A 23,166-nucleotide genomic window follows, 5' to 3' on the forward strand; every position below is an offset into this window, starting at 1 on the left:
TAAATAAAATCTTTAAAAAAAAAAAAATCAGGAATTTTCAGGTCAGTTTTTAAACCATGATAGCTTGAAATGAGCCATGGGGGGGTATTATTATTCCATGAAAATTTGTAAATCCCCTCTCTTGCATATATATCAAATATTACAGTATTAAAAACAAAATAGAGGGGCGCCTGGTTGGCTCAGTTGGTTAAGCAACTGCCTTCGGCTCAGGTCATGATCCTGGAGTCCCAGGATCGAGTCCCACGTGGGGCTCCCTGCTCAGCGGGGGGTCTGCTTCTCCCTCTGACCCTCTTCCCTCTCGTGCTGTCTCCCATTCTTCTCAAATAAATAAATAAAAAAAAATCTTAAAAAAAAAATAGATGCATAACTTAAAACAAGTGGGTGTTTGTAGTCACAAGATGAGAATGTAGGAAGTAGAAATAACAGAATTAGAAGAAATTGGTTGAAAGGAAAAGCTGACAGTGTTCTCTACACAGGAGTAGAGGAATTTTTAGGTTTCTAAATGCATCATTTCAGTTGCATGGCTGTAGTTTCTAATTTGCAAGCTTAAATAAAACCTTTGCATATAGTGTGATGGATATATCCATGCAAGAAAGCAATTCATAAATAAACTTCTGATGTGTTAGAGCTTTGAAAAGAATAAAATTAGAGGTAATGCCTTAAGTGGATGATAATGTTAAAACATAGCATGTGGCTTCAGATCCAGTTTATAATAATACTGTTCTTGGAATTAACTAGAGGTTCAGAAGAAATCTGTGTTTGTATTTGTAAGCTTCCAGTTCACCTCTTGAAACCAAATTATGGTTGTATCTTCATTACTTTCTAAAATTCAAGTAATAATGGTGGTTGCAGTTTTAGCTAAAGATATTATGTAAAATATTACAAACAATATAATGACAAAATAAAAAGTACTCAATGGTTTGTTTTTTTTTTTTTTTAATTTACTAATTTTACAAAGTGAATTATCTGTAAACGTTCTCTGGTTACTCCTCTTAGCTTCCCTAAATGTTTCTTTGATATGCAAGAGGGAAAATAATGCATTGACTCTTTCCTGTCTTACAACTTTTTTACATATTCACAGAGTGAAATTATTTACTCACTGATTTTTTTTTTTACTTTTTTTTCTCACTGATTTTATCAGACTTTAATACAGCAATACAGATTAAGCCAGAAGTTAGATTTGCCCCTTTATATATGTTTGCATATGTCATGTGTTTATATATATGTATGTATATGTTAAAAACAGTATAAATATATGTATATTATATGTGCATGTAATTATAACATATAATGTGTTTAATGACATGCATTGTTATGAAGTAGTTAAATATAAAATATTATATACCGTGGTCTTCAGTATAAAATCTCGAGGTAGATAACTGTATTGAATATTTTTTAAAAATCTTACAGCAATTTTTATATATCTAATAGAAATTTGTTTTTAGGTTAAATCAACCTGTATGAGAGTTTCTGCAAAGACTCAAGACTTTAAAATAAATAACATGAATTTAATATCTTACAAAAGTTAAATATCTTGACACTGCTGAATTTCAGAATCTTACAAGCATCCAAAAATGTTTGTAATTTTGCTTTTTAGTATGAACTTGGTAAAATTTATGATTGAGCTCAGTTATGTTCAGCTTTTCTTGTAATTAGCTGACATTTTATTGGTGGATGTTATATATGGTAGATATACCATAATTTGCTTACACCAAGTCTTTTACTTTTTACATAAGTGACACTGTGTCAAAGATTTCTAAATGTATATGCTTTTAATCACTGTAATGATTTGGTTTATTTTGAAATAGGTGTCACTTAGAAAAGAATAGTAAAACCAGAACTACAGAAGACCAGTGTCAGAGCTTAAAACTTAAAATTTGAAGGTTTTTATTCTAGTCCTGAGCAAATTTTTCTACCATATTGTCTTGTCTGAGGAATCAATGACAAATCATAATTCATGTGTAGTTTCTAGAGACTGATAAAGGTGATAGAGGAGGGGATTGGGTCTTCGTAATCACCTTGTCTGCTCATAGAAAAAAAATTAGTGGTAGATTTGCTCACTTAGTCATTGCATTTTACTCCCTGTCCCATACTAAATATTATCTAGTATCTAGCTAGAGTTGTGGTGGTTAAGTAAATATTGCATAGAGGTGGAAGGGATAAAGAGACAGACATGGAATTTAAATGGAAGCTGCTCATATATTGGTTGTTTTTTTTTTAAATATTTTATTTATTTAGAGAAAGTGTGAGCAGGCAGGGAGGAGCAGTGGGGGAGAAGCAGAGAGGGAAGGAGAAGGAGGGGGAAAGAATCTCAAGCAGACTCCTTGCTGAGCGCAGAGCCTAACACAGGGCAGGATCTCATGACCCTGAGATCCTGACCTGAGCTGAAACCAAGTCAGACACTTACCTGACTGAGCGACCCAGGCACCCAATATATTGGTTTTAATGTATCTTAGTTTCCTGTCTACACTGACATACAGTTGGCTAAGTTGTAAGAAAGGTATTTCCTTAAATGGTCTGTTGACAGAAAAAAAGTAGTCGACTAAGTATTGTAAAATTTTCTTTCACAAGAATATCATTTTAGGTTAAAGAATGAGACAAATTTTGAATGTATTATATTTTAATACATTTTTAAGGATGTACACACAGATGGCTATGTATTTTTGTTTTTCAGAATTGGAAGTTATCCGGTATATTAATGTCTTATTGATAATGGCAGAACACCCACCACTACTGGATACAGCTCAGATTTTAAGTAGTGATATTTCTCTTCTATCTGCCCCTATTGTAAGTGCAGATGGAACACAACAGGTAAGGAAAATGAAATGTGTATTTCTTTATGTTTGTACACATGTATTTCTTTCAAAAGAGTGCAAAATTTAAAACAGAATGAAACTTCACAATAGTAGGTTCCTGTTAATTCATCTTTTACACTCCAGTTCAAAATGTTGTTTTGGTTTCATAAAACAATGAAATAATGAGACTGTTTTTGAAGTTTCTTCTAAAATTTCTCACTAATTAATGTTTAAATATCTTGTATGTATCTTTAGTTGCCACTAAAGTTGTTTTTGTTTTACTTTAGACAATGTATTAGTCCCTGATTGGTTTTTAACTAAGTTTAGCCTGCACTTTAATGATTATTATAAATCATTACTTCAAATCATTATAAAATCATGACTGAATTATGTGATTAAATGACTGTCTACATTATCCAATAATAAAACTGTGTCTTCTTTTTCTTCCTACTTTTCTCTCCTCACAGACTCCCCCTCCCAAAAGCAAACATGTAATTCCTGAGAGCTGGTATATTTTTTTCTCCAGCCCAGGGCTTTATAAATGTAGTTTTGTAGTTTTTTGACTCCTGATTCCCCCAGCAATGCTGACAGGATGGGAATGATGGGCTTTCATAAATATCTATGATGTACCAAGCAACGTGTTTAATTCTCACAACTGCCCTGTAGAGATTTTAATATTACAGGTGAGGAAACAAAGACTAAGGACATAATAATAATGAGAAGAAGGAACATTTTGAGTCCTCACTGTGTAAAAAACGTTGTGCTAGGAATTTCATGATCTTATTCTTTCAATAATCTTATGAGGTAGATATACCTGTCCTTGTTTTGCAGATGAAACAAAATGAGTTTTAGACAGTCTCAAGATCACACTCAAAGGTTTTGATCCTAACCAATTATTCCTACCTCCTTGGGAAATTAAGAAAAAAAGTATTTTGTTAATTTACAAACTTAGCATCTGTAGTGGACAATTATGATTGGCTTACAAGATTAAAAGGCTACTTTGTTAACTTTGCTATTGAAAAATCAAGAGCAGATGGCTTGGGTTCTGAATTTTGCTGGTTTGTATGAGCATGGCATGAAAAGTATATCTTGGTTTTAATTTTCACATGTGCTCAAATAGCTTTTAGCAGCAAGTTCATTTCACTAAACTTGCTTTTTATGGTCAGAGTTAAGTTTGTTAAGATATATTTTTTTCCTGCAAAAATAATGGATGTGGCAGATATCCGTTTACTTTGAGGCTCTGAGAGTGTCTTGAGTTACCAGTATTTCCTTGGGGCAGTCACTGGTTTCCAGTTTTTTATAACTTAATACATGAAAGAATCTATTAAGCAGTTAATTACAGTTCATTGATATAGTTGCTATAGCTGATAGTCTATAAAGGGGAAGACAACAGGCTGAAACAAGACCACGATGCTCCTGACTTACTTCTCTCCTTCCCCCGAAAAGAAGATTCTATTGGTAGAATTTTTCTTGAAACCTTTAGGGCACCAGAGTTAGCATGTTACAGTAGTGGTGTAGATGGATATAGAGAAAGGAGCTGGGAATAGAAGAAGCCACTAGAGCAGGATTTGGAGGATCGGGGCGGGGGGCTGCTTATCAGTGGATCTAGGGGATACGTTTTTAGGTAGGGTTTGAAAAACAGGTCAGGAAGTGGAGTGAAGCCTTAGATTCTAACTAGCAGAGTGTGTTGTAATTTGATAGAGAGATAAAGATGAGTAGAAGGAGCGCTGGACTTGACTGATAGATTTAGATTTGATTTGGGTGACCTAAGTTGTCTGAATATGTTTGCTTCTCTATAAAATGGAGGCAATAATAGTTTCTTAGAGTGGCTGTAGCTATAAGGGTGAAATGAACCTGAAGGAACTCAGTAAATGTTTGCTGAATCTGAATTGAAGCACTCAATAAATGTTTAAAAGATTGAGAAACTCTATAGATATGCCAGTCAGAAGTCAGGTCTTAAATCAACAGAGATAGTTATAATGAGCAGTGGGTCAAAAAACTAAGAGATTGTTATGAAAGATACATACTAAAGAGAGTGGACTGATAGCTCTGGTTGAATGTAAGAAACTGAACAAAAATAGGTAACAGAGGTGGGAGGTTAATAAACTTGACAACAGGCAGTTCTTTGTCTTAACTCAGGAACTTACTGGTGTGCCAAGCATGGCCAAGTTAGAGCTTGCCTGTGGATATGTGATACCACCTGGTTGGTGCCTGTAGTAGAGAAACAAACTAAAAGTTCTTGACAGAGGGAAGTGTCATGTACATGCATGATATTAAAAATTCAGGATAACAGAGTGTCCCATGTCTTGACTTTTTGGGGAATATTATAGTATTTCTTGGGAATATATTATGGGATGATTTCTGTTCCATCTCTTGAGATCAAATTAATTTTCCTTACATTATCACTTCATCAATATTTTCTGGTTCTATATTTGGTAGTATGTCATATTATATACATGGGTCTTTGGCTCATAAATTATAGAAGAATCCCACCTGACATCATTGCTACTGGTATTGCCTTTAGGGAAGTTGTAATAGACATTTATCATTCATTCTGAGTGGCAACATCTGAACCGTTTTTTGTGTTTGTAGAATCGCCATTCCTCACCCTTTTTAGTTAATAGAATTTATTTTTATAGCAGTTTTAGATTTACAGAAAAATTGAGCAAAGAATTTCTTTCATACTACATCTTCCACACAATTTTCCCTATTAACGTTTTATATTCGTGTGGTACATTTGTTACAGTTAATGAGCCAATATTGATAAAAGTTCCACAGTTTACATTAAGGTTCACTCTTGGTATTATACAGTTCTGTAGGTTTTGACAAAACTATAATGTCTTTTATCACCAGTACATTATCATAATGAATAGTTTCACTGCCCTAAAAATCCTCCTGTACTCTACCCATTCCTTTCTTCATCCCCTTTTCCCCAACTGCCTCCCCCACTTGGCAACCACTAACACTTTTACTGTTCCTATATGTTTATCTTTTCCAGAATGTCATTTAGTTGGGTTCATACAGTATGTAGCCTTTTCAGACCAACTTATTTTCACTTAGCAATATGGTCTAGACAGTTTCTTTTTATGGCTTAATATCTCCTTTTTATTACTGGATAATACTTCATTGATGAATATACCAGTTTGTTGATCCATTCACCTATTGAAGGACAGCTTGATTCTTTCCAGTTTTTAGCAATTATAAATAAAGCTGCTTTAAACATTCATATGCGGTTTTTGGATGGACATAAGTTTTCAACTCAAGTGGGTAAATACCTAAGAGCATGACTGCTGGATTGTGTGGTAAGGCTATGTTTAACTTTGTTAGAAATTGCCAGCCGGTTTTCCAAAATGGCTGTACCATTTCACCTTCTCAAGCATGTGCTTAATTTGAGATTATATCCTTTCCTGATAGAGAAGGTAAAGCATGTGTAAGTGCTTGTGCAGCTCTATTAGAACCTCCACATCTGTGTTAGGGAATTTGAGCTTCAAGCACCATGAAATTTTCCCAGCTCTCTTCAGTGTTGCCACCATCAAAAGAAAAGTTCAGGTATTTTGGTTTCTTACGTGGTTCAGCAGTTTCCTAATTTAAGTTTACCTTCTCTAATTTCTATTTATTTATCATCCAAAAGGATTGAATGCATTTAAACTTTGGGTTAAGATCTGTCAAAACTCAGCCTATCGGGCTTTTTTTTTCCCCCCAGAATCTTCTTCATTTCATTAATCTTTTTGTTACTTTATTTTGTAATTTTCTCCCTTGTATCTGCAGGCTTTTAATTTATGAAGGTGACTGGGTAATAACATGGAGAGGCTAATGCCATTGAAAGAATTTTTTTACTTATATTTCCTAAAAGAAGGGGGCACAATATGCTATACCAGACCACGGAGAAAGCTTCAGGTTTTGGTCAGGAGGCAGAGCAAGAGAAAAGCCCAGCCCAAAAACCATTATTGGTGTTATCTGCAGGAAAGGCAAAGCAGGGTAGAGTGACAGCTTAGGATTGGCTAGTTTTAGTAACTGTGGCAGACAAGAAATAACAAGTGTTGGTGAGGATACAGAGTAAAGGGAACTCTTATGCACTGTTGGTAGGAATGTAGATTGGTCCAGCCACTCTGGAAAATAGCCTGGGGGTTCCTCAAAAAATTAAAACTAGAACTACCATATGATCAGCAATTCTACTTCTAGGTATTCATCTGAAAGAAATGAAATAACTAACTCAGAAAGTTATCTGCACCCTCATGTTCATTGCAGCATCATTTACAGTAGCCAAGACATGGAAACAATCTTAAGTGTCTATCAGTGGATGAATGGGTAAAGAAGTTATGGTATGTGTGTTTGTACACACACACACACACACACACGTACATACAGTAGAATATTACGCAGTCCTAAAAAAGAAGGAAATCCTGCCATTTGCCACAAGATGGATGGACCTTGAAGGCATTATGCAAAGTGAACTAAGTCAGAGAAAGACAAATACTGTATAATCTCACTTATATGTAGAATCTTAAAAAAAAAAAACAACTCAGATACCTTCCTTGAATATGTGGTAGAACTTATTCAGTGAAGCCTTTTGGGCCTAGAGTTTTCTCTGACTTAAGTATAGAAATGGTGAAGTAAATCAAACTCATGCTTATTAATACTTTTGTGTTAAGTTTGGAGATGAGTGTTGATATTACTGAGATGGTCTGTATATATTTATTTAAGCAGTATTAAGGTGTTTAAGAAAATTTGAGTTTTATCACATTTATAAGGTTTTTTTTAATTATTTATTTTTATTTTTTTAAAGATTTTATTTATTTGAGAGAGAGAGTGAGTGAGAGAGACAGAGCGAGCACGAGCAGAGAAAGAGGCAGAGGGAGGGAGAAGCAGACTCCCCGCCGAGCAGGGAGCCCGATGCGGGGCCCGATCCCAGGACTCTAGGATCATGACCTGAGCTGAAGGCAGACGCTTAACCAGCTGAGCCACCCATGCACCCCCACTTACAAGTTTAATAAGAACTGTTTAAGCACTTAAAATTGTGATAGGCATTTGAAGTATTTAAAAGAAAATAAATACATTAATCTTACTAATGCAGATTAAAATGTTTAAGGGGAGCAAACCTGGAGAAAGAAAATATTGTAGTAGTAGATAAAATAGAAAACTTGGATTAAGGTCCTATTACTGATGCACAATTTGAGAAATATTAGGGAGGTAGAATTGACCGGAATTGATGAACAACTGGCTGTAGAACAAAACCGAAAGAGGGTAAGAATTTTCCCAGACTCTTTCTTTGAATATTTAGGTGGGTGACAAGGTTATGTCACAAAGATAAATCTTATCGATCAGGATAGGCAAAGTTATTTCATGGTTACAAATGCCTGTAAACCTCAATAGTTTACCAGAAGGCTTATTGCTCATACTACCTGTCCTTAACAGGCTATCTGTAGCTATACTCCACATAATTTTCCCTTGAGACCCAGCCTGTATGTAGAATGTTGCTGGTATCATGGCAGAGATGATGGTGAACTACATGCTGACCTCCACCCATGTTTCATTATTCACTGCAAGTCACATGGCCAAACATGCCATCAGAAAGGTGGGGAAGGATAATCTTGCCCTAGGGAGAAGCTGCAAATATTTGGAAAAATAATAAAATCTTCTAGAATAAGGAAAAAAGAAGTAGTAGGTTTGGGATTTGAGAGAGTTTGAAAGATCTTCAACTGAATTTGAACTTTGGGGGATATTTAATAGAAATAATAAAAATAATAGCAGCTACCATTTGAGCCCTGGCATTGTGTCAGATACTGAGTCAAGTCCTTTACTGACCAAACGATAAACATTTAGTAAATCTTAGGGGTGAGATTACTGAGACTCTAAAATACTAGCTCACACCTTTGTGACAGTAATTTGGGACTGCAGAATTTTAATCAGACCTTTAATCCAAAAAATTTCATGGCCCAAATTAGTCTTCTAATTGCTCTGTAGCTCTACCTGGCAAACAAAATAGCAGTTTGCTAAATCCTCATTCTTAGAGGTTTTTGGAAAGGTTAGAATTTAAACATTAAACCAATCTCTTCTTTCCCATTAGAGTTTGTTTCTCCTGAATGTCTGTACCATGCCACTTTCTATGATGTTACAATAGAAAGTCAAATAAATACTTTTTTAAAATTTCAGTATTAACTATTAACTTTTCCCTAGAGATATAAAAAGCCTTACACACTAGGTATAGATCTGAAAACCTGCTTATGTTATCACATATTTATAAGCACATATTTTTAAAAACTAACTATGATATTAAGCTGTGCTGCACTAAAAATCAACTCACTTATTCACGTAGTATCTATGTGCAAAATATTGTACTGGTTCTTGTAAGATATAATAAAATCAGACTTATAAATTGGATGTAAATTTTAAGGTAGTCTATTTAAAGAAAAAAAGTTTCATAAAATATCAAAAAGAGTTCCACAGTATGTAAATAAACTAAAATTTATTTTTATATTTGGCACAAAACAATAAAATAATATTACTGACTAGTACCAATATCATTTCATTTGCTCATTTTTAAAGTATATATCTCTTCCTGTTTTCAAGAAAATAAAAATTGGTGGGGCACCTGGGTGGCTCAGTCAGTTAAGCATCTGCCTTTGGCTCAGGTCATAATTGCAGGGTCTTGGGATGGAGGCTCTGCATCGGGCTCCCTGCTCAGCAGGGGAGTCTGCTTCTCCCTCTGCCCCTACTCATGCTGTCTCTCTCATTCACTTACTCTCTCATTCTCTCTCTCAAATAAATAAATAAATACAATCTTAAAAAAAGAAAAAAATTGGCAGATTATTTCATCTGAAAAGTAAATAGCAACATGTTTTCATATAATTAAAACTAATATGAGAAAATTAGAAATCAAAATATTAAATATTTTGTATTTTAATGAACTGTATATATTTAATTATGTTGTGAAAATTAGGTCCTCAAATTCTAAACGGAACAATATCTTAAATAAAATATAATAGTCATGGAATTTTGGTGGATTCTGTTCTAAAAATAATTGATATTCTGTTAGATTAACTACTAGATATTCTACAGTTAGAATAATTCCTAACCTTCTCCCTCTAGTTAAGTGACTATAGCTAGTCAACCCCTGTGCCTTAGAATCCTGTAGAAAATGTTGGCTTTCTTTTTTTTTTTTTTTTTTTTTTTTTTGAGAGAGAGCGCACGTGCGGGGGGTGGGGGGCAGCAGACTCCCTGCTGAACAGGGAGCCCAGAATGGGGCTCCCAGGACCCTGAGAGCATGACCTGAGCCGAAGGCAGATGCTTAGAAAATGTTGACTTTTAAGAAATACAATTTGGGCTGAAGTGAGGAGGAAATAAAGAATAGCTTATAAGCAACATTGAGTAAATTAGGGACATTCAAATGAAAATTATCTACAGAATTCTGAAAATTCTCTAAAATGAATCTGACTATAAACTTCTATAAGAGATATTAAATGAAAAGGCTTCTTACAAAGACAATTTTTCTCATGATTTTATATTAGCTTAATATAAAGCAAGATTTTTTTAAAGGAAGATTTTTTGTCCAAACTTACAAATATGTACAAATAAAAGTTGTAGTCTACATTTTCAACTCATAACATTTCCCCTTCATTAATAAACTATAGTGATTATATATTCAGAGTACTGTGATATAATCTTATCACCAGATAGAATACTCAAGGTGCATATTCCTGAAATGCTGCATTTGTATAGTTTTTCAAAAAATAATATTTGTAAATGGGAGAAATATATACACACATATAAACATATGACAGAGAAAATATACAAAATATTATAAACAGGGACTGACCCCAGAAGGAAGAGTTTACATTTTACCATATACCCTTTTGTATTGTTTGAATATTTTTTTAATGTTGTGAATTTATTATTTTTTCAATTAAAAAACTCTAACAATTGAAAAAAAACATGCAATTTAAAATGTACATATATTTATATTATTTATATATATATTGTATATAAATACATTTATTTATATATATATATTTCACAAGAAAAAAAGCTCTGAACAGATACATACCCCTCTGTTAACAGTGGTTCTTTTCAGGAGAAAGGGATTAGTTGAAAGAGGTGGAAAGAACAAATTTTGCTTTATCTGAACTGCTTAAAGTTCTAAGAATGCTTTTATTTAAGGCCAACATATATTGGAAGAGTGTATAAATCATTTCTGTGTAGCCTGATTAAAAAAATAAAAATATAGTCACTATAACCACCCGCAGGTCAAGAAACAGAGCTTTACCAGCACCCCCAAGAGACTGCTCCCTTGTACCCCTTCCCAAGAAGTACTCCCTCTCTCTCCAGCAATATCTCCATTTTCCTCCTCAAACCAAAGATTAGTTTTACCTATTTTTGAATTGCATATAAATAGAATTACACAATATGATTATTTTGTCTCTGGTTTCTTTTGCTCAACAATTGATGTATGAGATTCATCCATGTTACCACCTATAGCATAGGTATTTGCTACATAATAGTTCCATTATATAAATATACATTCATTGCTTCATTGTAGTATTAATGGAAACTTCGATTGTTTTCAGTTTTGCTATCACAAATAATTCTTTACGGACATTCTTGAGCACTTCCTAAGTTTGGGGTTTTTTGGTTTTGATTTTGTTTTTTTGGTGAGGGACATGGGGAGAGTCATCTTTCTGACACAGTTTTGAAAATAATTTATTTTAATGAGTTCAAAATTAACCAACTCATACTGTTGTTTTGTTGTTTAGTAATTATTTTAGTAATGGTTCATATTGCCCTCATTTTCTGCCTTCCTGAAAATGTAATCAGAAAAAAGTATTTTGTTGTCACCATTGATATTTTCTTCCATATTTTAAATTGTCTCTTAAATATCTTCCTCTTGCTTGCTTCATATGGATGGGTAGGAATCATGGTTGTATGACAAATTATAAATCTTTAGATTTAAAATTGATTGGATACGATGGTTAGTTCACAAATCCTGCATGTTGAGGAACTGAAATACAATTCAATTTCACAAGCATTTACTATGGGAACCACAACTGGATTAAGTCGTATAAGAAATACTAAGTACAAGATATAATTTCTGGCCCTAATGATTTACAATTAGTGTATTACCTCTTGCCCTCCCATTTATATACAGTATTATAACCCAGTATATGGGTGAGGGCTGAAAGTGATGTAAAAAGCTTTTCTCATCACTATTGTCTAGGAAATACTAAATTACACTTGAGGGAAGTATTTTCTTTTTCTATTTCAGCATGGCTCTAAATTATCCATTATGCCTTCTTTTTAGGAAATGTGTGAATAAAATACCTATCATTTAACTAGTAAGCATCAATCCCAATGTCTCATTTGTGTCTATAAAACATATTATTGGCCACTTAATAGTCTTCATACCTATGTAATATTGAAACTGGCATTTTAAAGTTAAAAACATGTGGCTAACTTAACTGGCACGGTAATGACTACTTATTGCATAAAGAAAAGAATTTCACGTTAACTGCGAAGTTGGCCACACACTACCTATATACAGACAAAGTACCCTATCTTCTTGGGGGTAATTCATGAGAGTAAGGCTTTAGGGGAAGAAAGGAGGTTGGAGCTATGTTTTGAAGGAGGGAAATGCAAATTAAAACCTCAGGATGTAAAATATTAAGAAATCTGATAGTATAGAAAGGCTTGTAGATCAGTGTAATCCCTTACACACTGCTGGCACAACCTTTTTGGAGGAACGATCTGGTAATATTTAATAAAGCTGAAAAAGCGCATATCTAAAATCTAACATATATACTTCTAGATATTTATCCTACAGAAAATCTTACATGTGTATAAGGGCACATTTGCAAGACTGTTTATTGTGTTTTGTAATAATAAAAGATCTGGACATAATATAAATATCCATTAGTAGAGAAATGAATGGAATTTGGAGGATTCATACAATGGAGTATTATATACCAACATTCCTTTGCATGGATTATACTATGGATGAATCTCAAAAGTATAGTATTGAGTAAAATAGCAAATTAGAAAGGTATATGTAAAACATGATGCCACCGATATAAACTAAAAAACTCACAAAAATGATGGTATATACTAATACTGGATTCAGGCATGCATATTAAGAATATTAAAACAAGGATAAAAGGGGCACCCGGGTGGCTCAGTCAGTTAAGCATCAGCCTTCAGCTCAGGTCATGATCCCAGGACTCGTCATGATCCCAGAGTCCTGGGATCGAGTCTCATGTCGGGCTCCCTGCTTTGCAGGGAGTCTGCTTCTCCCTCTGCCCCTCTCCCCAACTCATTCTCTCCATCTCTCTGTCTCTCTTGCTCACTCTCTAATAAATAAAATCTTAAAAGAAAAAAAAAAACGATAAGAAAGATATATCACAGTTCAGGAAAAAAAAAAAAGTCTGTAAAACTTAACATGTCTCTTTCCAAAGGGCATTTGAGGCACTTTGGCAGCATGGTAAATCTGGTTGATTCCAGAAACTGGTATAATACTCTCTACTTTTCCGTATGTTTGAAATGAAAGACATAAGCTTAGACATTACAGATAAGATAGTTGATAAAGAGTTTTAAATGCTCTAAGTTTTGGATTTGAGATAATAAGCAATAGGTAATCAGTAAAGTTTACAAGTAGATCAATGGGATGATTTTCCTTGGGGAAAATTTTTCTACTTAACTACACAATTAAGTAGAATGGGGTGGGGAAATACTAAAAAAAAAAAAACCATTGATTGACTTATCTCGCCACCCCATCAGGCAGAAAGTAATGAGGATTTAGAGAATACCAACTGTGGAAGTGGAAATAATGGGGAAAACCTGATAATTTTGTTTTTTAGAAAAATAATATGATGAGATTATGGAATTTCCAAACTGAGAGTATAGGAAAAATAGTCCAATTCACATTTTTACACGTGGAAAAACTAAATAAAGTTCACCATTAACTAACTTATCCAAGGTTACACACTTAGTGGCAGAGTTGACCCTAGAATGTGTCTTCTGATCCCTAGTCTAAGTCACTTTGGGTTAAGAAAGGAAGTTGAATTTAAATTCAAAAATTGAAAACATTTGGTTCTAGGTAAATAGTGATTCAGTTGATACTAATAAAGCAATTCAGAAATGGTTAGGAATGGCTTATAGGAATGGTTAGTGAATGCTTTTTTAACACTCTTTGCTTGCATTCAGTAAGACTATTCACAAGACAGTAAATGAATCCATATGAAGTAAAGAGCACCAGTAAAAGTAACTACATAGGTGTGCTCAAAAGATAGGGAAGTATATTTTATTTTTAATTCTTCTGTCTGATTCAAAAGACATACGCAATAAATAATTATATACTATGGATTGGCTTATAATGTATAAGGATGTAAATAGTATTAAAATAATAGCACAAAGGAGGGGGCAAAAAACTGAACTATAGGGCGCCTGGGTGGCTCAGTTGGTTAAGCGACTGCCTTCGGCTCAGGTCATGATCCTGGAGTCCTGGGATCGAGTCCCATATCGGGCTCCTTGCTCAGCAGGGGGTCTGCTTCTCCCTCTGACCCTCCCCCCCTCATGTGCTCTCTCTCTCTCTCATTCTCTCTCTCAAATAAATAAATAAAATCTTTAAAAAAAAAAAAACAACTATAGAAGAGCAAAGTTTTTATATATAATTGAAACTGGAATTAATCTCAATTCGATTGTTATAAATTAAGAAGTTAATTGTAATCCCCAGAGCATCTACTAAGAAAATAAAAAAGAAAGAAATGTAGTAAAAGAAACAGAGAATTAAAATGGGGCACGAGAAATGTTTGACACCAAAAAAAAAAGAAAGAAAAAGCAGTATAGAAGAATTGGAGAACAAAAAAGACATAATTACATAGAAGAAAAAGAGCAAAATATAAACTATACTTCATCAGAAATTCCATTAAATCTAAATGAAGTAAACATGGCAATGAAAAGACAGATTGACATAATGGATAAAAACCCATGATCTGTGTGCTGGATCTATAAGGGATACTCTTTAAATCAAAGACAAAAATAGGTTGAAATTTAAAAGATGGAAGAAGACATGCAGTATAAACTCTAGCAAGGTGAATGGTTGTACTTGTATCAGACAAATAGACTTTTTTTTTAAGATTTTATTTGTTTGACAGAGAGAGCGCATGAGCACAGGGGAGGAGCCAGGGGAGAGGGAGAAACAGGCTTCCTGCTGGGAGCCCCATGTGGAACTCGATCCCAGGACCCTGGGATCATGACCTGAGCTGAAGGCAGACGCTTAACTGACTGAGACACCCAGGCATCCCAAATAGACTTTTTAAGACAAAAAAATGTTACTAGAGACAAGGACATTTTATAATGGTAAAAGGTTCACTCTGTACCTAACAACTGAGCCCTAAAATACCTGAATTAAAAATTGGCAGAATCGAAGAGAGAAATAGACAATTGAACAATAGTAATTGGAGACTTCAGACTTTCAATGATGAATAGAACAACTAGGCAGAAGATAAGTAAATAGAAGACTGGAACAACACTGTAAAACCTACCAGCTCTAACAGACATCTGTAGAACACTCCATCCAACAGCAGAATCTATAATCTTCTCAAGTGCACATGGATTGCTGTTCACAATAGATTATATGCTAGGCCATAAAACAAGTATCAGTAAATCTTAAAAGACAGAAATAATACAAAGTATATTCTCTAACCAAAATGGAATAAAATTAGAACTCAATAACAGAATAGAATTGGGGAAATTAACAAATATATGGAAATTAAACAGTACATTCCTAAATAACCACTGAAAGAAATCACGAGGAAAATTAGAAAATACTTTTGGATGAATGAAAACAAAAGAGCAACCTACCAAAATTTATGGGATATAGCTAAAGCAGTGCTAAGATGGAAACTTACAGCTTTGAAAGCCTATGTTAACAAAAAAGAAAGATTTCAAATCAATAACCCAACCTTAAGAAACTAGAAAAAAAGGCCAACTAAACCCAAAGCAAGCAAAAGGAAGTAAAGGTTAGAGTGGGAATAAATGAACTAGAGACTAGAAAAATAGAGAAAAATCAACAAAACCAAAAGTTAATTCTTTGGTAAGATCACAAAATCGACAACCCTTTAGACCTACTGGAAAGAAGACTCACTTTACTAAAATCAAGAATGAAAGCAGAGACATTACTACAGATCTTATAGATGCAAAAAGGATTATTAGGGAATACTGTGAACAATTATGCAAACATAACCTATCTGAACTAGACAAATACCTAGAAAGGCACAACTACCAAATTGACTTAAGAAAAATACTAAAAATCTGAATAGAGCTATAGCAAGTAAAGAGATTGAATTTATAACCAAAAAAATTTCCACAAAGGAAAGCCCAGACCCATATGCCTCATTGATGAATACCACTAAATGTTTAAAGGAGAATTAGCACCAACCTCAAACCAGACAGAGACATAAGAAAACTACAGATCAGTATTCCTTATGAATATAGACACAAGATCTTCAAGATACTAGCAACCCAAACCCAGAAATGTATAAAATGGATTATATACTACAACTAAATAGGTTTTAGTCCAGGAATGCAAAATGGGTTTAGCATACATAAAGCGGTCAGTCTAATACGTGAGTAATAGAAAAGGGGCAAAAACTACATGATCATCTATTTGATAGACTCAGAAAAAGAATTTGACAAAATTCAAACCCTTTTATGATAAAAATACTCAGTAAACTAGAAATAGAAAGGAATTTCCTCAATCTCATAAAGGGCATCTATTAAAAAAAAAAAAAACCAACAGCTAACATATTTAATGGTGAAAGACTGAATGCTTTTTCCCTAAGATTGAGAATAAGACATGGATGTCCTGCTCTCACTACTTTTCAACATTATGCTGGAAATTCCAGCTAAGGCAAATAAGCAAGTAAAGGAATTAAAGGCATCCAGATTAGAAAAAGAATAAAACTTTCTTTATTCTCAGGTGACATGATCTTGTAAAAAGAAAATCCTAAAATCCACTTAAAAATTACTAGAATTAATGAGTTCAGCAAGGTTGTAGCATACAAGTTCATTGTAGAAGAATCAGTTGTATTTCTAAACTAGCAATGACTAATCTGAAAATGAAATTAAGAAAACATTTCCACTTATAATAGTATCAAAAAGAATAAAATATGTAGGAAGAAATTTAACAAAAGGTGTATAAGACTTATACACTGAAAATTGCAAAGCACCATTGAAAGGGGAACTTAAATGGAAAGAAAACTCATGATGATAGAATATTGTTAAGATTGTTAAGATGGCAGCACCATCTAAATTGTCCAGATTCAACACATTACCTGGCAAAATCCCAGCTGAGTATTTGTAGAAATTGACAAGTACATCAGAAATTCATATGGAAATACAAAGGACCCAGAATATCCAACCAGTCTTTAAAAAGAAGAACAAAGCTGCAGGACTCAACATTTTCTAATTTTAAAACTTGCTATAAAGCCACAGTAATCAAGACAGTGTGGTACTGGCATAATGATAGATATATAGAGAGATCAGTGGAGTAGAATTAAGAGTTCTGAAATGGAGGCGCCTGGATGCCTCAGTCATTAAGCATCTGCCTTCGGCGCAGGTCATGATCCCAAGGGTCCTGGGATTGAGCCCCACATCAGGGTCCCTGCTCCGTGGAGAGCCTGCTTCTCCCTCTCCCACTCCCCCTGCTTGTGTTCCCTCTCTCTCTGTGTCTCTCTCTGTCAAATAAATAAAATCTTTAAAAAAAAAAAAAAAAAGTCCTGAGACAAACCCTTATATTTATGGTTAGTTGACTTTCACAAGGATGCCTGATGATTCAATGGGGAAAAAATAGTCTTTTTAACAAATGGTTCTGAAATAACTGGATACCCACATGCAAAAGCATGAAGATGGACGTGTACCTCATACTGTATACAAAAATTAAATCAAGCTTCTAAAATAAGCACTGAACTTTAAAACTGTTAAACATAGGGGCAGATCTTCATGAATTAGGCAGTAGTTTCCTAGATGGGATACTAACAACACAAAAGAAAAAGTGAACTATAGTGTATTTCATCAAAATTGAAAAATGTTGTATTTCAAGAGGCACTATCAAGAAACTGAAAAGACAGCCTTTTTTTTTTTTTTTTTACAAATCCTATACCTATCTGAAAAGGGGCTCATTCAGAATACATACAGATCCTATAAATATTTACAAATCCTATACCTATCTGAAAAGGGGCTCATTCAGAATACATACAGAACTCTTACAACAGTAAAATGACAACCCAATTAAAAAGTGGGCAAATGTTTTAAATGGTAATTTCTTCAGAAAAATTATAGACATGGGCATTAAGCATATGAAGAGTTGCTCCACATCATTAATCATTAGAGAAATGCAGATCAAAAGCACAATGAGATGCCCAATAGAATGGCTAGAATCAAAAAGTCAGATAATAACAAGTGTTGTCAAGATGTGGAAAAATTGGAATCCTCATACACTGTTGGTGGGAATGTAAACTGGGAATCCACTTTGGAGAATAGTCTGGCCGTTAACTCAATTAATCTTAGTTACTATATGACCAGCAGTTCTGTTCGTAGGTATATACTCAAGAGAAATGAAAACATATGTCCACGTAAAAACTTATACACCACTATTCATAATAGCCAAAAGGTGGAAACAATCCAGATGTCCATCAACAGATGAATGGATAAATGTGATATATTCATACAATGGAATGTTATTGGCATTAGATGTCTAATGCCTGGCAATGTTACCAGGCATTAGACGTGCCCAGCATTTCACTAAAGGATGATAAAGGAAAACTGGCTGGCTGATATATCCTATCAGTAGAGTCTTGTACCTGGCATCAAATCTATTATTAAGCATGTAATAAGAGGTGAAAGAAACTGATTAGGGAAGAGAAACATGTTTGAGTATATTTTATAAAGAGTATAGTGAAACTGTCAAGACTGAACTTGATTTCTTAAAGGGGTTAGGGATTGAAGGACCGGCAGTGCATTTGAGATAAGTATAAACCTAAGAGCATAAATCATTAGTTTCTGTGAAATTTGAAGATATTGAAGAATTTCATTGTTAAAGTCCAATAAAGTACTAAGTAATCAATTTATGATACTGTATTTGTAAAATTTGCTCTCTAATATATCCCTTTGCAAATAGAGGCATCAATGATGTGAATCACAAAATGATGGATAATTTACCAGGGTTCCTCACCTGTCACACTTCTGAGAGTTACTTTGTAAGATTTCTCTGGTCACTAAATTAGATAATCTATGTTAAGAAGCTGTGCTATTATGATTATGCAGCTTTGTGGCAATATTTTACCTCAGGTAGAATAACTACCATTCATAGTTCTTCTCTTCTTTTCCTTATCACATTGTACTATTTATAATAAGGTTATGGAAAATTTACACTATTTGTGCAGATGAATATAAAATGATGTAGGAATCTAGGTAATTTGAAGATACGTGAATTCTGCATTTTGAACCTGGACAAAATCTTCTGATTAGTTGCCAGAAATCTGAGTGTGCTTAGAATTCAGGCATGCACCTTTATTACAAAGAGTAGCTCTGGTTTGATGTGTGATGTTGGCAAGTGAAGTGATTTTCAACGGGGTGTGTGTATGAATTTCTCCTAATCAGCCCACATTTTTTTTAGACTTAAAAATAATTTTCTTTATTGGTATAATTCAGTGGTATAACTTGAATCCTATAACTTTCTTTCTCTGCAGTAACAAGAAGGCAGATATTTTTGTCCATTTTGTTTACTACTTTATACCCATTACCTAGAATAGAGTCTCACCTGTAATAAGACCTCAATAAATATTTGTCAAATGAATGAATGACTCCCAGTCCTCACTGTTTATCTATTTAATGCATTAAACAGAAGTTTATTGAAAACGTATTATGAGCCAAACTCCAGGGTATAGCATTTTGTAAGACAAGTCAAGATGTTGGCTTTCAGAGGGCTTTTGTTCCAGTGGAATAGAAATTGCTCAGTAAGCCACTAACCAAATAACTGCACAGAATAATTTCAGTTAGTGATAAGTGCTAGGTAAAAAATAAAATAGATAGATATGGTAGAAAGTATGTGAGCATACCTTGGAATTTGATGGTCAGGGCAGATTTTTCTAAAAAGATGACATTTGAGATAATAGAGTAATAAGGAGCTAGCCCCCTAAATAAAACCTATGTAGAGAGATAAGTTCCTAGATTTTATAAAATGCATTTTAAAGCCATCTACTTGCATAAAGTCTCCCAACGTTCAAGAATCTTCTTGGGGGAAAATAAAAATTCCCTAGCCGGAAAAGGTGACTGACTACTTTTTTCTCTTAAATTTTTTTCTCTTGTTTATCCTTCACTGTGATTTCTGTTAAAGCTATTTTCTCATCTTCCAGCGTTTCTTGTGTTGAGTCATTATTTCTGTTCTTATTTTGTTTCCTTTTTTTTTTTCTTTGAGTTAACTCTGCCTTTTTGCACTTACTTGGACACTTATTAATTTTCAGTCTTTTCTGTTGTAAGTATTTAAAGGTCTATGTTTTTTGATAAATAAAATTTTGCCTATATTCCAGGTTTTAACATACAATGTTTTGGTTACATTTCACTGCTATTTTCTGGTTTTTTGTTATGATTTCTTCCTTAATCCACAAATTACTGAAGCTTTTTAAAATTTGCAAATGTATTTTTCAATTAGTAATTCTAATTTAACTGTAAATAGAGGACATGTAATATTGATTCTTTCAAGTTTGTAAGACTTGATTTATGATGTTCTTGATAGTCCATTCTTTTCATTTTTATGTCAATTCCATATGTGCTTAAAAAGAATATATATTTTCTAATTGTTAGGTGCAATATTCTTTACATGGCCATTAAACCAAGATTATTGGTGGTGGTGTTAAGATCTTCCATATCCTTGATGATTGTTGTGTACTTGTTCTGTTAATCACTGAGAAAGGTATTAAAATAGACCACCAAGGGCACCTGGGTGGCTCAGTTGGTTAAGCGACTGCCTTCAGCCCAGGTCATGATCCTGGAGTTCCGGGATCGAGCCCCATATTGGGCTCCCTGCTCGGCAGGGAGTCTGCTTCTCCCTCTGACCGTACCCTCTCTTGTCCTCTCTCTCTCTCTCCAATAAATAAATAAAATAAAATCTTAAAAAAAAAAAATAGACCACCAAAATAGTGGGTTTGGCATTTTCACTCTGTAGCTTTTTTTTTTAAAGATTTTATTCATTTGAGAGAGAGAGACCATGAGCGGGGGGAGGGACAGAGGGAGAGGGAGAAGCAGAATCCCCACTAAGTGGGTAGCCGGATGTGAGGCTCGATTCCAGGACGCCAAGATCATGACCTGAGCCACCCAGGCACCCCTCTCTGTAACATTTTTAAATCTAATTTTATTTTCTCTCTTTTTAATATGCAAGTTAGTCCATTTATATTTATTTTATTAATATATTTGGATTATTTCTAATAATTTATTTTGTGTTTTCCATTAACCCTACTTCTTACCTACTTCTCTTGAAGTGAGGGTCTTTTTTTTTTTTAAGATCTTATTTATTTATTTATTTATTTATTTATTTATTTATTTATTTATTTGAGAGAGAGAGCACAAGAGGGGGTAGAGTCAGAGGGAGAAGCAGACGCCCCGCTGAGCAGGGAGCCTGACGTGGGACTCGATCCCCAGACTCTGGGATCATGACCTGAGCCAAAGGCAGTCACTCAACTGACTGAGCCACCCAGGCGCCCGAAGTGAGGGTCTTTCAGTCTTTGCCTGAAATATTAACCAAGGAGATGAAAGATCTCTACCCTGAAAACTACAAAACATTGAAAGAAATTGAAGAAGACACAAATAAATGGAAAGGTAGCCCATGTTCGTGGATTGGAAGGATTAGTGTTGTTAAAATATCCATACTACCTAAAGTCATCTTAAGAATCATTGCAGTCCCTATCAAAATTCCAGTGACAATTTTTACAGAGGTAGAAAAAACACTCCGAAAATGTATGTGGAACCGCATAAGACCCCAAATGAATTTCCAAAGCAATCCTGAAAAAGAATAACAAAGTGAGAGGCATCACACTTCCTGATTTCAAGCTATATTATTAAGCTATAGTAAATCAAAACAGTATGGTTCTGGCACAAAAACAGAAACATAGACCAATGGAAGAGAATCGAGAGCTCAGAAATAAACCCATGCATGTATGGTCAGCTAACATTTGACAAGGGAGGCAAGAACACTCAATGCAGAAAAGACAATCTCTTCAATAAATGGTGCTGGGAAAATTGGATATTCACATGTAAAAGAATGAAACCAGACCCCACACACACACCTTAAACACACTCAAAATTAACTGGAAATGTTTGATTAAAGAGGAGAAAACTGCGTACAAATTGTTCACTTTGGCTTTGTTTATAATAATGGAAAAATTGAAAGCTACCTAAATTCCTTATATAAGAGAATGGATAAAGAGTTTATGGTATGGTCATTTGATGAAGTACTTTGAGGGATCAATAGCATGGAAGAGTCTTTTTAAAAATATTAAACTTTAAAAGATACCAAATTGGAGATCTTATATGTATATTTAAGGGGGAAAATTAAGCCTACGCATAAGGAACAAGACTAAGAAATTTATCAAAATATTAACAGTGTTTATTGTAGGATAGAAGGACTTCAGATTTTTTTTTCCAGTTTGCTGTTTTTCAGATGTCATAAAATTAGAATGTATAATCTATATAATGAAAACTACTTAAAAAGGTGGGATTAATTTAACATATTCCCGATATAATTTGAAATGTCCTACTAATTCAGGTATGCTCATCTCAAGCTCTACTTATCTTTAAAGAATATGAAATACTTAGGGGTGCCTGGGTGCCTCAGTCGTTAATCGTCTGCCTTTGGCTCAGGTCATGAACCTAGGGTCCTGGGATCGAGCCCCACATCGGGCTCCCTGCTCAACAGGAAGCCTGCTTCTCCCTCTCCCACTCCCACTGCTTGTGTTCCCTCTCTCGCTGTCTCTCTCTCTCTCTGTCAAATAAATAAATAAAATCTTAAATACATAAATACATAAATAAACAAAATGAAATACTTAGCAATAATGAACTAAGCATAGATCTGCCAAATATTGTTTGACTCCATCTTTGTTTCAGAGTGAAGTTTATTAACTTTGCAATAAAAGTGTGCCACCGTATTTTTTTATTCCCTTACTTTTGGTTTAAGTCTGACCTCCAGAAAAGTGAAGTAATACTTTTCTAACAAATGTGTAAAATGTGTAATCCCATTTTCATAAGGTTAAATAGTTCACATATATTTTAGCAACATTTAGTATTTTGTTACACTGATTTGCCCTATTTTGATTGTTGTTATTTGCTCTGT

The 23,166-nt window shown here is 34.1% G+C and overlaps 1 protein-coding gene across 3 annotated transcripts in view; it reads left to right on the forward strand.

Annotated features, from left to right (window-relative positions):
- FNDC3A (fibronectin type III domain containing 3A) overlaps positions 1-23,166 on the forward strand; it is a 158,823-nt gene that overhangs the window by 20,784 nt on the left and 114,873 nt on the right. For 2 of the 3 annotated variants that reach the window (XM_045869418.3, XM_045869419.3), the window contains exon 2: positions 2,675-2,811. In XM_045869418.3, the coding sequence (XP_045725374.1) occupies positions 2,713-2,811 (99 nt within the window). In that variant the 5' untranslated portion in view covers positions 2,675-2,712. Of the gene's footprint in view, positions 1-2,674; positions 2,812-3,262; positions 3,479-23,166 lie in introns of those variants that run through there. The other variant, XM_064586114.1, reaches the window with a different exon arrangement.

The sequence above is a fragment of the Mirounga angustirostris genome, unplaced genomic scaffold (genome assembly GCF_029215605.1).
Source record: "Mirounga angustirostris isolate CCGP_5_RB_7025 unplaced genomic scaffold, mMirAng1.0.hap1 SCAF_3, whole genome shotgun sequence".
Taxonomy (NCBI): Eukaryota; Metazoa; Chordata; class Mammalia; order Carnivora; family Phocidae; genus Mirounga; species Mirounga angustirostris.